This window comes from Bubalus kerabau, chromosome 3, assembly GCF_029407905.1.
Source record: "Bubalus kerabau isolate K-KA32 ecotype Philippines breed swamp buffalo chromosome 3, PCC_UOA_SB_1v2, whole genome shotgun sequence".
Lineage (NCBI taxonomy): Eukaryota > Metazoa > Chordata > Mammalia > Artiodactyla > Bovidae > Bubalus > Bubalus kerabau.
The window spans coordinates 174,902,261-174,918,135 of NC_073626.1; the positions used below are offsets into that span (position 1 = coordinate 174,902,261).

General features: G+C 42.7%; 2 protein-coding genes across 7 annotated transcripts in view; one reads left to right on the forward strand and one right to left on the reverse strand.

Annotated features, from left to right (window-relative positions):
• Window positions 1–15,875, forward strand: part of ZBTB8OS (zinc finger and BTB domain containing 8 opposite strand) — a 305,810-nt gene that overhangs the window by 117,251 nt on the left and 172,684 nt on the right. The window lies entirely within an intron of this gene.
• S100PBP (S100P binding protein) overlaps window positions 4,299–15,875 on the reverse strand; it is a 34,770-nt gene continuing 23,193 nt past the window's right edge. For all 6 annotated transcript variants that reach the window (XM_055573789.1, XM_055573794.1, XM_055573790.1 and 3 more), the window contains 2 exons: window positions 8,786–8,873; window positions 4,299–6,945 (listed from right to left, as the gene is read on the reverse strand). In XM_055573789.1, the coding sequence (XP_055429764.1) occupies window positions 6,804–6,945; window positions 8,786–8,873 (230 nt within the window). In that variant the 3' untranslated portion in view covers window positions 4,299–6,803. The remainder of the gene's footprint in view (window positions 6,946–8,785; window positions 8,874–15,875) is intronic.

Genomic DNA, 15,875 nt, shown 5'->3' on the forward strand with positions numbered 1-15,875 from the left:
AAGATGTTTTCTGTTCTGCTTCTTTTGGAAAACACAATTGAAGGGCTTCACTCCAGAGGGCAGAGGGATTCCCCGACTAGTGGCCTGTATCTTCTACCTTCTTTGACCCTTGTTTTTGACTGTAAGATCATCAGTCTGGGGTCTGAAGAAGACAGAATGGGAACAAGACCTTTGAAGGTATGGGCTCCATTTCTTTAGAAAAGAAAATCTCTTGGAGTTGCAGCAGTGCTGGCTTGCACCACTGAAAAGATGCGTCCACATGGGATACCCTGGGGGCTGCTCATTACCCCTCCGGGTTGGACTCTGCTGGAAGGCAGGCCCAAGCCATTCACCATGGACAGTCAGCAGTCCCCACCTCTGGGGTCTCCATATCTTGCCATCTCATCCAGGGTTCTGTGAAAGCTCCCCAGGGTCCTCATGTCCTTCCCTAGAGCCTGAGTGGTGTGAGGTGATGGGTCCCTCCCTCCACTGCCTCTTTCTGGTTTAAAACACAAATGGTGCTTGCTAAGGGAGGGCAGAGCCTTCCCTGGGACTGACAAGTTACGGCTGCGGAGTGCCTGCGTGGGATGAGATGGACCTCTGTGTCTTCCATCGGTGACTGAGGACGAGCGTGTGGGAGACCGTGCCTGGCACAAGCCTGGCACACCATAGGTGCCCAGTGCATACCTGTGGAACTGAACGATAAGAGCAATGGCCCCCAAGCTAGAGAGCTGAAAGCCATTACCCCTGACCGCCCCTTCCTTCCGGTCTACAAGAGCTCTCATGGCTGGGGCAGCCGCCACTCTGCTTTGCCCAAGTGTGGAGCACAGGGAGGGAGGAGACACAGGGTAAAAGGCAGATGTCGGCAACACTAAGGGCTTCCTCATGGGAGGGCATGAGGCTCCACTCATTGTCTTGTGACTTCCATCCCTGCTGAATGGGGCTGCAAGGCCAAGGCTCCTTAGGGCAGAGGTCCTTACCTCTGATCCAGTTAGAGCAATAACCACTTTTTAAATGTAAAATAAAAAGACAAATGAAAAGGCACATCCTCGTCTTCTGGTAAATGCCCAAATGTTGCCCTCTTTTTCTGGCAGTTGGCAGCAAGTCAGGATGTGTGGAGGAGGGAGGCAGTTCTCCGTTTTGGCCTGCAGCTTCTTTAGGGACAAGCCTGCCAGCCAAGCTGGAGTTGGAAGGGAAATCTCTAACAGATGGGGGTGCACGTGTAGGAGGAGAAAATAGCTGCTCTATCCTATGACTGAGCCCCTCCCCCCCCCACCCCAACCGAGGTTGGGCTGCCTCATCACATAGGTATGCAGGCTGGAGCTCAGTTTTTAAAACAAAGGGTTTTCCCCTCTGGATGGGGTTGGTGCTTTCCCTGGCCAAAGGAATGTACACAGCCCGGCTTCTCCCAGCATGAGGGGGAAGTCAGGAAGAACTGCAGGAGCTGCTGGCTGCTGCAGCTCAGAATTCACAGCATGCTGTTAAGGCTGTTAAAGGAACATCATTCTGATCCCACAGCAGGCTGGAAGGTAGAGTAATGATGCCATTAGCCAATGAGCAGACCAGTAAATGGGGCACCTTGAACATTTCTGTCTAGAGCAGGGAGGAGCTTAGAAAACATCAAGTGAGTGGGGCTTAGAGTAGGCTATTCTGGAAGGTTTTGAATGCAGAGGGAAGCAGGTCTTGGAGTCTGGGTAAGAAAGTGGGAAACTGATTAGCACACAGAACTCCAAGCCAGACCTCAAAGAGGTACTTCCCAGGCCCTCTGAGCCTGTCCAGCGCCAGAGGATGGAGAATCTCCAGGTTGGCATCCGGTATAGATGGCTATCCGTGGGGTCCTGGGAGTGCTGCTTGCAGTCTTCACCTTGTCAGTGCCTGAAGCACATCATCTTAGGGCTTGAGGGGAGTGGCGCAAACCACACTCCTAACTCAGTTCCATTCCCTGTAATCATCTCCCTAAACTCCCAAGTTCCCCAACAATCGAGCTGGTCTCCAGTTAACTGGAGTTGCGCAGTGGAACCCGACCGCTGTGACTTGGGCTGTCCCCTTTCTTCAGCCCTCACTTCGATCTACACATTCCCCACAGCTTGGGAAGGGCCCAGGCAAGCCTCCTGAGACAGACCCCTGCTCTGCAAGACCACAGCAGGCCTGCAGGCAGATCGCTGGACTGAGGCCGGAGACCTTCAGGCCAGTTACTTCTCTGAGGGGGTCCTGGTCTCCTCTGTCAAAAACAAAGAGGGTAAGAACAGAGGATTCCCAGACCTCACCCCTGCTAGAGTAGGAGCCAAAGCGCTTCCCTCTGAGAACAGGGGGGAGACCCTAGGGTCTGAGGAGAGGAAGGAGGACTGGTGAATTTCCATGGGGCAGGAGTCTTTCCTCTCTCCAGTCCAGTCCCCTCCAAAAGCTCCAAACCCCAGCTTTTCAGTGTGGGCCTCCCCTGACGCTGGGAAAAATTTAGAGCAAAAGGAGAAGGGGGCAGCAGAGGATTAGATGGTTGGATAGAATCACCAACTTAAAGGACATGAATTTGAGCTAACTCTGGGAGATAGTGGAGGACAGAGGAAACTGGCATGCTGCAGTCTGCGGGGTTGCAGAGTCAGACATGACTTAGCAACTGAGCAACAGCTCCTCTCAAATCCACTTTAAAGATGTCTAGTTCAGTCCTTTACAGAAATATGTGGTATCTCACCCCTCCAGTCATGTGATGTTTCAGACCTCTACTTTCTCACCCTCTTTAAATCTATTTGACAGATTTTGGATTTTGCTTTTAAAAAGTGGCCTCCAAGAACAAAATGCTTCTGTAAACAGGACAACCCTCGCTCCCAAGCTCCATGGGTACAATATGCCCAAACCCTTGTTATTTGAAGATCTTTGTATACAAATAATTCCTTAATGATTCAGCATTTCAGGACTAGATGGCTTTAAAGATTGTCCAAAAGATGACATTCCACTGCTTCCCAACAGGTGCTCGGAGGGTCAGATTTTCTGTCTGTGGCACGTTCCAGTTGTCACAGGGTGAGGACAGGTGGGGAGGATTGACAAGGCGGGAGCTTCTAGTTAAGGAATTCCACTGTTAGCCAGCTGACACTTCCTGTGACAAATGGACATTTTCTCCTGACAGGTGTCTGGCCTACAAAGCAGGCATAGCCTAGAATCAGCTTAGGGATAACTGCCGTCTCTTAGAAAAGCAGGACAGCACTAAGAAAAGCAGGGAACTCTGCTTTCTAGTTTTAGATGGTTGGGATTTTTTCTTCCTATACAAGCTCACAAGAGGCTGGTTAGAAAATGAGCTTTTAGAGAAGGTCCACTTCTCCTCCTCCTCACTTCTCCACAACATAAACTGAGGGTAAGGGACATCACCAGCTCGGAGAACCCCGCCTGGTCTCTGAAACCTTTGAGGCCTACAGTAACACACTGTTAAAAAGGAAATAAGCAGTTACTAGACAAAGGAACACCTACGCCTGCAAGGACAAAATGGGTATGTGTATATATGCGAGTCAAGAAACCCCTTGGGTTCAGACAAGACTATCAAATAGCTGAGTATTTAGCAAATTAATATTGAGCCTTTCGCCTGCACTATAGAATACATGTTAGACAAAACTTATGGCACAGCAGGACAGAGACCCTGTCCAAACATGTTGCTCCTTATTTCCTCAGCACAAGCTGAGACGGTGAACGCACTGGCAAATGCAGGTGACAGCCTCTGCCTTCCCCTTCATCCTGCTCCTGAGGTGAGTCTAAGAAGCTTAGGTTCACAAAAGGGATCTAAGCAAGAAACGCTGTGTCTCCCGCATCTACCCACACTTATCTGACCTTCGCCCCAGGTTCTAGGAGCGATTTCTGGAGAGGCTGGGTTAAGAACAACTATCAGTTCTGGTTTCTCACATCCCTTTCAAAGAAGACGGCCCCAGGTAGCTCGGCTTCTTCCTCAGTCAGTGCTGGCACTGGGGGCAGAGCCACAGGGGGCAGCTGTCCAGCCACAGGAAGGAATCATGGCAACGCCTGTGTGATGGGCTGAGCCCTCCCCCCACTCTGCAGAAACAGCAGCACAGGGATATTTCAGGCTCGCTCTGTGTCAGGCTCCTGACGTGCACTATATGTAGCTGCAAATCCCAATCAATCTCAACATTTTTTAACTGCTGGAACGCCTTTCTCAACACTGTAATTTACCCTCAGAAGAATTGGGAGCACACACCCTCGCCTCCCCAATGCCACGTTCTACTAACTGCCGCCCCCTCCCACACCCCACCAACCTACCTACGTAGAGAAGGAAGGAACCCTCTCCTAGAGGCCGCAACAGAAGGCCATAGTACATAAGCCACTGATAAGAGCTTTTATTTCTTCTTAATGACATTAAACACAACTGCTACAGGGGAAAAACATGATACACAGGAGGCACCAAACTTCAGTTTCATAATTGATCCTGACAACAACCGAAGTAAACTGGGGTCGAATTAGATGCAAAACTACAGGTTATTTCAGGCTCTTTTAGTTACAAGTGAACTATGTAAACAGCACAAGTCTACTCTGCATTGTTAAGACCCCTGTGGTGAGAATGTTATCACAGATGAAGAAAGCTTGGTAGGCAGTTCAGTGCACAGAGCCCTTACTCAAATAAAACAATATGGCAAGAATTCTACACGAAAATTAGATTTAAGAGGCCAACACCAAATATGAGATACGTAGCATTTAAAAACAAATTCGAACTCCAGATTCTAAGCACTACCATCTTTAAGGCGAACATGCCTGATAATGAGTTTTCTTTGGCTTTGTTTTTCTTCTTAAAGAATACCATGTTAACCGCTAGGGAACAATTCTCTCCTCCCCCAGTCCAACAGATTTAATTAAGCTGCTAACGCTTTGGAAAAACAGAATTATTTGAGCAAAGAGGAAATGTGATTGTCACATTTTCAAGATAACCCGTCACTCATTAGATTTGGCAAAGGCGATGCTCCCGTGACACGTCAGTCTTAAACCTTCCTGCACCAGGGAGGCAAGAGCATGCGACTTCAGACTTCTGCCCAAGCAAACGGCCATCCCTTTACTCCTTGGTGATCGGTGGGGAACAAGACAACTACAATGCTAGATATTCCAGCAATACTTAGTTCTAACTATGCTGTAGTTTCAAAGTTGGATGTTTGTCTGTCCCACTCCATCAAGCTGATTTACGCAAACTTGGAGAAGTGACTGACGTTGTAAATGCCAACTGAAATAACAGATTTTTGACTCTTGCCTTTGAACAGAACTTCTCCTTTGCATTTTGGCCCCAGACTCTCAACCAAATTTCCAAGAAAAGAGACTCCTTGACTGGACAGAAATGGTAAACACTTAGGAACATCCATCTAAATTTACTGGTAACAATGACCAAGTTTCTCCCAAGTCAGTTTCTAAAGCAGAGTAGGATGTTTATGTTAGGTTACTTGCAGACAAAGATGGGGCTGATGGAGCAACAAAACCTGACAGGCAGCGAGCCCAGTATCCCAGGCTGTGCTACAGCAACTAGGTACAACCTTCACAGAGAGTGAACAAGAGCACAGATGCCAGACTGCAAAATCTCCCAAGAGATGTCTAGAGCTGTCTGTAAAGAGAACAACAAACTCCAAAGACATTAAGGTAGCCGCACAAAGCTCGTCAACTTGGCTTAGAGTACTAATCCTTAAGATCAGGTAATGCTTTGTGCACCGGCTTCATCAAAACTATTTTAAATCCACTTTAGTAGTTTTGTAAAACTGTACATCCTCTGACCAAGTGAGGAGGTGGTAACATCTGGATCAAAAGGCACCTCTTATTAACTAAAAATGGAGACAAAGGACAGCTTCCCAAAGTCTCTTCCATAGGATGGAGGCTCACTAACTCACCAACTCATACTCAAAGCTGGGTTCAGCAGATGAGACTGAAGACCAACTGACACCTCTCAACAGCACTGCCTTCTGGCCTGTCCTAGAGTCAAGACTCTGGGTGGGCAGCTCTTCAGTAAAGAGTGCAATGAGGCTGTTCTTAAGAGGCATCTCTATGTCGAACAGGATACAGGAATATGCCAGTAGAGCCCTAAGATCACTGGGGAAACAAGGAAGGAAGGAAAATCCTTGAAGAAAGACAGAGAAGGCAATCAGTCACAAGACCACAAATCAAAAGAGGCTGTTAGTCACCAGTCTTCTGTTAAGAGTTAAGCTATCTAAGACTTAGAAACACTACTGTGCAAAATAAATTTAATGAAGAATGGGGAAAAAAAAAAAAAAAAAAAAAAAGCCAAAAAAGGCAGCTAGTAGGTACAAAAAGAAGAGAAGATTTACACTTTTAATTTGTCCTTTCAACTACTTCAGATGTCCTGGATTACTAACTTTAAAATACTGCAGGTATTCAGAGATTCAAATAAAAAAAGTAAGAAGGGTATTAAAAGTGACTTGTATCCATTTATAAGTCATTAGCAATAATTAAAACTGGTTTGCAGCCTAATAAAGAACCTCTTCCTTCAAGAGATTCAAGAATGATTTCTTTTGGGTACCAGAAGTAGACATCACCTCTGCACAGAGGTGGCTCTTTGCTTGAGCCGGGATGTTCTGACTTAATGCTGGCTTTCAGGAGGCAGCCACCTTTAATTTAAATTAAAAAATTAAAACTATGTCAACTCAACACTGCTCAAATGCATACACACACAAAAACAAAGGACCTTATACAAAAAATTTGAAGTCAGCAATATGCATTTCCAAAAGGTGACAAGTTCTTTAAATAAAAATATTGTGAAAAATAAAATTCGAAATCTACAAAGCATGGAACAGCAGAAGATGAGATGCTGCTCTGGACAGGACCCTGGGTAGGGCCCTTCACTGCTGATGGGAGGAGACAAATGGACCGTATGGGAAATCTGGTAGACGCTGGAACCGATGGTGGCTTCGCTTATTCCGGTCAACCCACTGGGTCAGACTGTATCTTTGCAGAGATTTCTGTCGGAACAGGGCGTAGTTTCTATCAGGACAGGGGGAAAATAAAAAGAGGACAGATGAGGGTTTAGGCTGGAATGGCTATTTATACACAAAAAAAGGCCAAGATAACTATTTAAAGAATATTGTATTTTAGAAAATTGGATATTCATATTTTGATTCTCACAATTTTAGAAATTTTGTATTATCTTCCTGATATCAAAGTCATTCTGTAAGCATTTCCCTCCAATTTCCAAAGCCACCTAATTCCCATGTAAGTATTATGGTAATATGGTCCACATACATGAATGTTTTAAGAAAAACCAGTGTGTAGCGTATAGTAATGTTTAAGTGGGAAAAAACCATTTCCTTCCTCGGGAAACATTCAAGACAGGATTTGTATTTCGTTGCTTGCATCAGATCCGTACCTCCAACAGGACCTCACTGTCTGACACAGCTCAAGGTTGCTCAGGACACAGCAGTTAAAATTAGAATAAAATTCCCAGAGAAGGTAAGGCATCACATGAGTATCACATTGTAAGTTAGGAGACCGAACAGACTCAAAGACTGAGAGCCTCCTTTAGTCTTGTACTGGGCTAGGGCTGGAGCAGGACCCTCTGAGTTAATTTCATCCCATTCTCAACTCAGCTGTTCCTAATAAACACCTGGGGAGCTTTTTATGTTTTTCTTTTTCAAGATACAGATTCTTGGCCCCTCTCTCCACCTTTAGACTTAATAACTTAGTCCCTGGACATCTGTATTTTTAGGTATCTCCATAGGTAATTTTGTGGAAGAGCCAAAGTTGAAAGTAATTTTAGCAGCACTTAGCATTTATCTAGCCCTATATGCAAATACTTGCTGAATTCTTTAAACATGTCACCTCATTTAATCCTAATGACAATCCTACCAGCAAAGTTACTCCAATTTAAACTTCTTGTACAGATTTAGGAAACTGAGCCTCAGATAAAATAACTTCCCCAAGGTCATATAGTTGAGTAAGTAGAAGGGCCTAGATTTGAATTCACATCTGACTGCATAATTTAATAACTATTACACAACACTGCTGTTCTAAGAACCACTGTCATTTTGGTTACTATAGAGGAAATGCTGAGTGTAAAGGCCTTGATGTGGGAGCACATCTGATATACTTGAAAAATAGCAGGGAAGCCAGTGTGACCAGAGCAGAGTTGAGCAAAGTGAACAGTAGAGGAGAGGGCGTTGATGAGCTAACCAAGCCAGGTTAGACCATGCATATAGGCACTTGCAGGGGATCATGGAGATGGGAAGCCACTGGAAAATTCTGAGCAAAGAGAATCTGACTTATGCTTATGGCTGACAATCTCTTTGGCTGCTCAAGTTGAGAACAGTACACAGGCAAGGGCAGAAGTAGGAAGATCATTTAGGAGACTTGCAACAACCCAAGTGAAAATGATTAAGAAATGGTCAAGTTCTGGATAATATACATAAGAGCTTATAGGATCTGCTGATGCACTGACTATGGAGTAAGGACTTACAGGTGACTCCAAGGTTTCTGAGTAATTGGATCAAGTAACTGAATAGAACTGTAGAACAACAATGCATCAAGAAACCAGAAGATTTCAAGACTAGAAAGACCCTTTGAGGTCAATTAGTCCAATATCTTATTTTACTGTTGATAGGACCAGAGAAATGAAGTAACTTGATCACAATCATGTAGCTAGTTAAAAAGTGCAAAGCTAGGATCAAATCCCAAGTTTCCTGAATTGTAGTCCAATTCTTATTCCATTATACTATCTCACTTCTTTTCTACCTCTGTAGTTAAACAACAATTACAGCCCCATGCCCTACCACAATTCTCCTGCAGCAAAATTCTACCCTTTTCTTGCTTCTTCTAAATACCCACTTACCGCCTGGTGAGGTCTGAAGGGTGCTGCCATTTCTGGTTGTGCATGTGATGAACTTGATCCATCAAGGCACACAGCTCCCCCAAGGTACCTGTGACACAGAGAGATCAGTGGTGAGGAAGCAGCTCAGTGAACTACCATGTCAGCCTAGGTCAAAATATGTGCTTTCAGGAAAAGAGAAAATAGGCACTGGTTCTAAAACTATTTATGATTATCACAAGCACAAAAACTACAAGCCAGAGAGGAAACCTTGCTCTTGGATGACAGGAAGATGAAGCAGCAATAATGACAGCCACCATTCATTCATTCAACATTTATTAGCTCCTATAATGTGTGAGAATCTTTACTGGGCCCCAGAATATGGTGCAGACGAGACACTGGACCTATCTAATGATGTTTATACAGGAGACAGGCAATTCCAAAGCTGTGCTAAGTGTAGTGTCAGGAGGAATACATGATGCTATATGAACACAAAGACTGGAGAATGGGGGTTTAAAAAAGTCCCGTCCAGGGGAAGTAAATTATAAGCAGGGATCTAAAGGATGTATAGAAGTTAATGAGGTAAAGGGGGGGGAGGTAGGAGTAGCCAATAGAAATAGCTAATATAAAGGCCCAGAGACACAAGACAGTGAAACATTCAAGAAACAAGAGAAGTTGAGAATAGAAGGTGGGTGGGGGCTTTCTGCTTAACACGAAAAATCACTGGAGGCAATTTCTCAAACACCTAGGATCCAGGCAAGGTCCTAGGCACTTTATATATTAACTTACTAATTCTGAAAAAATACCTTGAATGGAGATAGATTTTATTAACATCATTTTAGAGATGGGAAACTGTGGCTCAGGGAGGTGAACCTGCCTTAAATGATTATTAAACTGGACTCAAAACTGGCTCCTGTTAGGTTCTATGCTTTTGTCACTTTGATAATACTTATTTTGCACTTAAGGGCTGAGACTTAGGCTGAAGCTCACAAAAGCAAAACTTATGGTTAGAATAAAATAATTCCCCTAGACCAGTGGCTCTCAAATTTTAACACACATCAAAATCAGCTGCAAATAAAAAGCAGGTGCTGGGCCCCACCCCTAGCTTCTGTAGGTTTGGAGTGTGACAGGAGAATTTGCTTTTCTAACAAAGGCCCAAGTGATGTGCTGCTGCTGGTCTGGATATCACACTTTGAGAACCACTGTCCTAAACAGTGGAGACCTTTCTTCCAGCTGGTTTACATATTTCTCATTACCTTTCCTACTCTCTCTCAGAAACCAAGAGCTGTCCAACTAGGCTACAGATCATCTTTTCAAGTTCTGGTGAAAGATATTTACTCAACTTTTACAACCCATTTAATTTATTTGAAGCCTCAAAAAGCCCAACTCTGTAGAAAAAGTATATACTTTGGAATTACGCATACTTGAGTTAAAATTCCAATCCAGTCACTAACTAGCTCGGTGACCCTGGGCAAATCATTTCACTTACCTATGAAATGTGGACAGTAGTAATATTTTGCTTGAAGGTGAATATTAGAGATATAGTACATAAAAGATCTAGCATACTTCCTGGCACACAGGCAGTGTGCAGTAGGTGGTAGCTATTATTATTATGTTACAGCCTCAGGACTGTTAGTTTGCAAAGACTCTTCCTATGATAGTCAATCACCTATTTACATGGAAAAATGCCTATTATATGCATCGGTCTACATATAAACTATGATGTTTTACAACACTCAGCAGAAATTCTCTAATCATAATGAGACGATACTTTTCAGGAAAAATTTAAGATTCATTACATTAAAAATTTCTATACAGTTTAAAAAAGCACAACCAAGGGAAAAAGAAGGTAACTGACAAGATGAAAAGTATACCTGAAATGTATTTGCAAGGGTTTACTGTCCTTATTCTATAAAGATCAGTCTCCTCATGAAACAAACAAAAGAGATCAAGGACATGAGTAGGTAATTCACGAATGTAATATAGTAATCAAGGTTGTTGTTCAGCTGCTAAATCATGTCCAGTGCTTTGTGACCCAGTGAACTGCAGCACACCAGGCTTCCCTGTCCTTCACTATCCCAGAGCTTGCTCAAACTCATCCATGAGTAGATGATGCCATCCAACCATCTCCTTCTCCTCATGCCCTCAGTCTCTCCCAACATCAGGGTCTTTTTCAATCAATAAACATAACAAAAAGATGTTCAATCTCATTAATATAAAAATAAAACATATTAATCTCACTTCTTGAGAAGGAAATACAAATCAGAAATGAGTTTTCCCTTTAAGAGAGAGGTAGCTTTTGATTAGAAAATCCTTGGCCAATTTGATTTGTTAAGCTAAAATCAAAGTTCTCTATTCAAATTGCCTTTCCTTTATCATACTTTCACATCATTAGCAGCCCCCTTCTTCTACCCCCCAACAAAAAGAACATTTCAATGTTCTTTGGTGAGGAAATCAGGTTTGTAAGAATTTCAAGATACATTTTTTTCTGACAAAACATCACCAAAGGAGGGCTGGCAAGATATGAAAAGTCTAGTGTCCAATCTCAAAATGGAACGTGATAATCTTCAAACCATGTCCTTCAGCTTACTCAACTCTTCCACCTAGACTCAACTGTCCTGATGATGGAGACTAAAGATAAACCATAAACCTCCAACAAAGAAACTCATTCACTTTAAGAAAAGAAAATGGCTGATTGATTAGGCCCAAGTATTTCAAGTATTCAACTGCTAGCATTTACCATGCATCAGGCAGTATTCTATGTGCTTTACATATATTAGCTCATTTATTCCTTACAGCAATCTTATAAGGTATTTCCTCCCATTCACAAATGAAGAAACTGAGGCACAGAGAGGAAATTCAAACAGCTAGTTACAGAGTCCAAATTCCAACAAAATAATACCATCACAGGGTTGAGTTTCCTTAAACATTTTCTAGGACTGACATTTCACTGTGGGGATTAGAAAACAAGAATCATATATTGCAAAATGTCTTGTATATCCAGTTGGTACCTAACACAGCAATGAATAAACAAAGGCCCAAAAAATTAGCTTATGCATCAAGAAATGTTAATTTTCATTAGCACTATGAACTTATTGATGTTCCAGGGTAAGCTTTATTATTAGTAAGACAATGATCTAGAGATACTGGGAACTAATATTTTTCAAGTATTTATTATATACGAAGCACTCGGCTAACTGCTTTGCATTGTTGCTGTTGTTCAGTCACTCAGTCATGTCCGACTTTGCAACTCCATGGACTACAGCACGCCAAGATTCCCTGTCCTTCATCATCTATCGGAGCTTGCTCAAACTCATGTCCATCGAGTCGGTGATACCATCCAACCATCTCATCCTCTGTCATCCCCTTCTCCTGCCTTCAATCAAATCAGGTGGCCAAAATATTGGAGCTTGAGCTTCAGCATCAGTCCTTCCAATGAATATTCAGGACTGATTTCCTTTAGGATTGACTGCTTTCATCTCCTTGCAGTCCAAAGGACTCTCAAGATGTCTTCTCCAATACCACGGTTCAAAAGCATCAATTCTTCGGCACTCAGCCTTCTTTATGGTTCAACTCTCACATCCATACGTGGAAAAACCACAGCTTTGACTATACAGACCTCCGTTGGCAAAGTAATGTCTATGCTTTTTAATATATTATCTAGCTTTGTCATAGCTTTTCTTCCAAGGAGTAATCATCTTTTAATTTCATGGCTTTGTATATATCCTATCATTTAATCCCAACACCTACATGAGGCAAATTACATAATCTCCATTTTATTCATGAATAAACTGAAACTTAGAAAAGATACTCATCTGTGTGTGCATGCTAAGTCGCTTCATTTGTGCTTGACTCTCTGCATCCCTATAGACTGTAGCCTGCCAGGCTCCCCTGTCCATGGGATTCTCCAGGCAAGAATACTGGAGTGTGTTGCCATTTCCTACTCCAGGAGATCTTCCCAACCCAGGGATTGAACCTCCATCTCCTCCAGCTCCTATGTTGCAGGTGGATTCTTTCCTGTTGAGCCACTGGGGAAGCCTGATACTCAACTATCATCAAGTAAATGGGAAAGCCAGGATTCAAACCCATATGGAGCTATTAATCCAAAAACCTTATTTCAGCTCATAGCTTCAGTCTCTTCTTCCTACAAATTTAGAGATGCTAACAAGAATGGAAACACTTTACTTTTCTCTTCTCTTCATGGTTTTTAACAGATGGGCTTTCTTGGACCAATAATCAGGACCACGGTTTTATTTTAAGTCGTGGCTAAAAGGTGGTGAAGACTGTCCTTTGTTTTGTGGCTAAGAATGAAATTCATCTAAGAATGAAATTAGGAGGAAAAAAACCTCAACATTTCAAACATGGGATCAGCAGTTCACTGAAACCTTAATCTATAAATATGCAGCTGACTGATTTTGGGGAAAATCCAGTCTAGTAATTATCCTTAATAGGTTAAAAATAAATCAATTGTTATAAAGGAGGAGGATTGATAATGTTGAATGCTTGCTATGCCAATGGCCCTTCTGACAGGTCTTACACATCACCATACTTTGTACCATGTGACCAAGAACAAAGACTCTCTCTGCTGGCTAATGATCTAAGAGCTGGCCTAGCACCAGCAGATCATTAAGTGAATCAATCAGATACTCTCCCTTGGAATGTGAACAAGAGCCTAAATAATAAGAAGAGAGAGAACAGCACACACAGGCAGGGCTCTAGGACAGGATGGACACTTGAGATAGCTAGTAAAGAGCAGCAGAAGCACTAGTTATGGAGACAGATTAGAAGGATCAGGATCAATAACACAGCAGGGAAAACCTATTATATAGGAAACAAAAGGCACTTGTTTTGAAGGGGCCTGGCTCTATGGCTGATCTTCTTTAGTATGAGACAGAGCTACATTGTTGAACCTCTAATCTTACTCTTTTCCTATAAATTCTTAAATTCAGTTACTTAAAAGCAATCATAATGTCTCTATTTAATGTAATAAAAAAATACCTAGTACAGGGGAGGGAATGAAAAAGAAAGGAAAGGGAAAAAAACTGTGCTACAGGGTTACAGGCTACTGCTTTTCAGTTCATTCGCTCAGTTGTGTCTGACTCTTTGTGACCCCATGGCCTGCAATACACCAGGCTTCCCTTTCCATCACCAACTCCTGAAGCTTGCTCAAACTCATGTCCATTGAGTTGGTGATGCCATCCAACCATCTCATCCTCTGTCGTCCCTTTCCCCTCCTGCCTTCAATCTTTCCCAGCATCAGGATCTTTTCCAATGAAACAGTTCTTCACATCAGGTGGCCAAAGTATTGGAGGTTCAGCTTCAGCATCAGTCCTTCTAATGAATATTCAGGATTGATTTCCTTTAGGATTGACTGGTTGATCTTCTTGCTGTCCAAGGGACTCTTTTACAAAGAGATTAATTAAATAGGAGTAGGGAATTCCCTGGCAGTCCAATGGTTAGGACTCTGAGCTCTCACTGCTGAGGGCCCTGGGTTCAATCCCTGGTAGGGGAATTAAGATCCCACATCCCACAAGTCATGTGGTACAATCAAAACAGAAAAAAGAAAAAAAAAGATTAACCAGAAAGCAAGAATGCAAACATGTCACCTCAAGGTCAATGGAACTATGATAAGGGATTTCGCTTGCAGTCCAGTGGTTAAGACTCCATGCTCCTAACGCAGGAGACACGGGTTCAGTCCCTGCGCTCAGAACGAATATCCCACATACCACGAAGTATGGCCAAAAAACCAGCAAACAAACAAACAAAAAAAACCCCTATGATGATTTAGTACAAATCTTGACTGGTTTTCCATGCACAAAGGCAAAAAGCGAAAAAAATAGGAATTACATAATTCACTTCTGCAGTGATGTATTATATAGGGGATATTGAATGGTGTATGAATGCCCTTAACAGTACTGGCAAATACAGAAACAGAATTTACATAACCACTGCTGCTTATGATCTTCAGCAAAAATCAAAGCAGAGACTTCTAATCGTAACGAATGGGCATATCGCTACTGCAAGCAACTAGAGACTAGGCAAAATGTATGAAACAACTGTTTTCAGACTGCTCAGAATTGTGATCTGTAAGGGAAGATAACAGATTCCTTTAGTCTTAAAGGAAATCAGTCCTGAATATTCATTGGAAGGACTGATGCTGAAGCGCCAATACTTTGGTCACCTGATACGAAGAACTGACTCATTGGGAAACACCCTGATGCTGGGAAAGATTGAAGGCAGGAGGAGAAGGGGACGACAGAGAATGAGATGGTTGGATGGCATCACCGACTCGATGGACATGAGTTTGAGCAAGCTCCGGGAGTTGGTGATGGACAGGGAAGGCTGGCGTGCTTCGGTCCATGGGGTCACAAAGAGTCGGACGCAACTGAGCGACTGAACTGAAATGAAAGGAAGGGAAACAAGTGAGATGAGACTCGAAATTTCCTATGAGTCTAGGAGCTTATAGTTTTTCAAAATTAAAATACTGTTTTTTAAATGAATGCCCAACAAACATAAAATAAGTAAACAAAAGCAAAGAGACTTCATAACCAGCAGATCTGCACCATGGGAAACTAAAAGGAGTTCACCAGGAAAAAAGAAAATGTGAGATGGAAACAAATCAAGAGCACTGGAAATGGAAATATGTGAGTAAATATAAAATCCTTTTCTCATTTAAAAAATATTTTTAAAAGATAACTGTCTTGGGACTTTTCTGGAGGTCCAATGGTTAAGACTTCTCGCTTCCCCTGCAGAAGGTGTGGGTTTGATCCCTGCTTAGGGAACAAAGATTCTGCATGTCATGCAGCATGGCCAAGAAATTAAAAAAAATAACTACTTACAGTAAAAGCAATAATATATTGAAGAGTTTATAATATATGTATATATGAAATCAATAGCAAAAAAGTGCAGATTTGGAAGGGTACTATTGTTAGGGCCTTACAGTATATGTTAAAGTGTTAGTCATTCAGTCCTGTCCAGCTCTTTGAGACCCATGGACTGTAGGCTGCCAGGCTCCTCTGTTCATGGAATTCTCCAGACAAGAATACTCTAGTAAGTTGCCATTCCCTTCTTCAGAGGATCTTCCCGACCCAGGGATGGAACTCAGGTCTCCTGC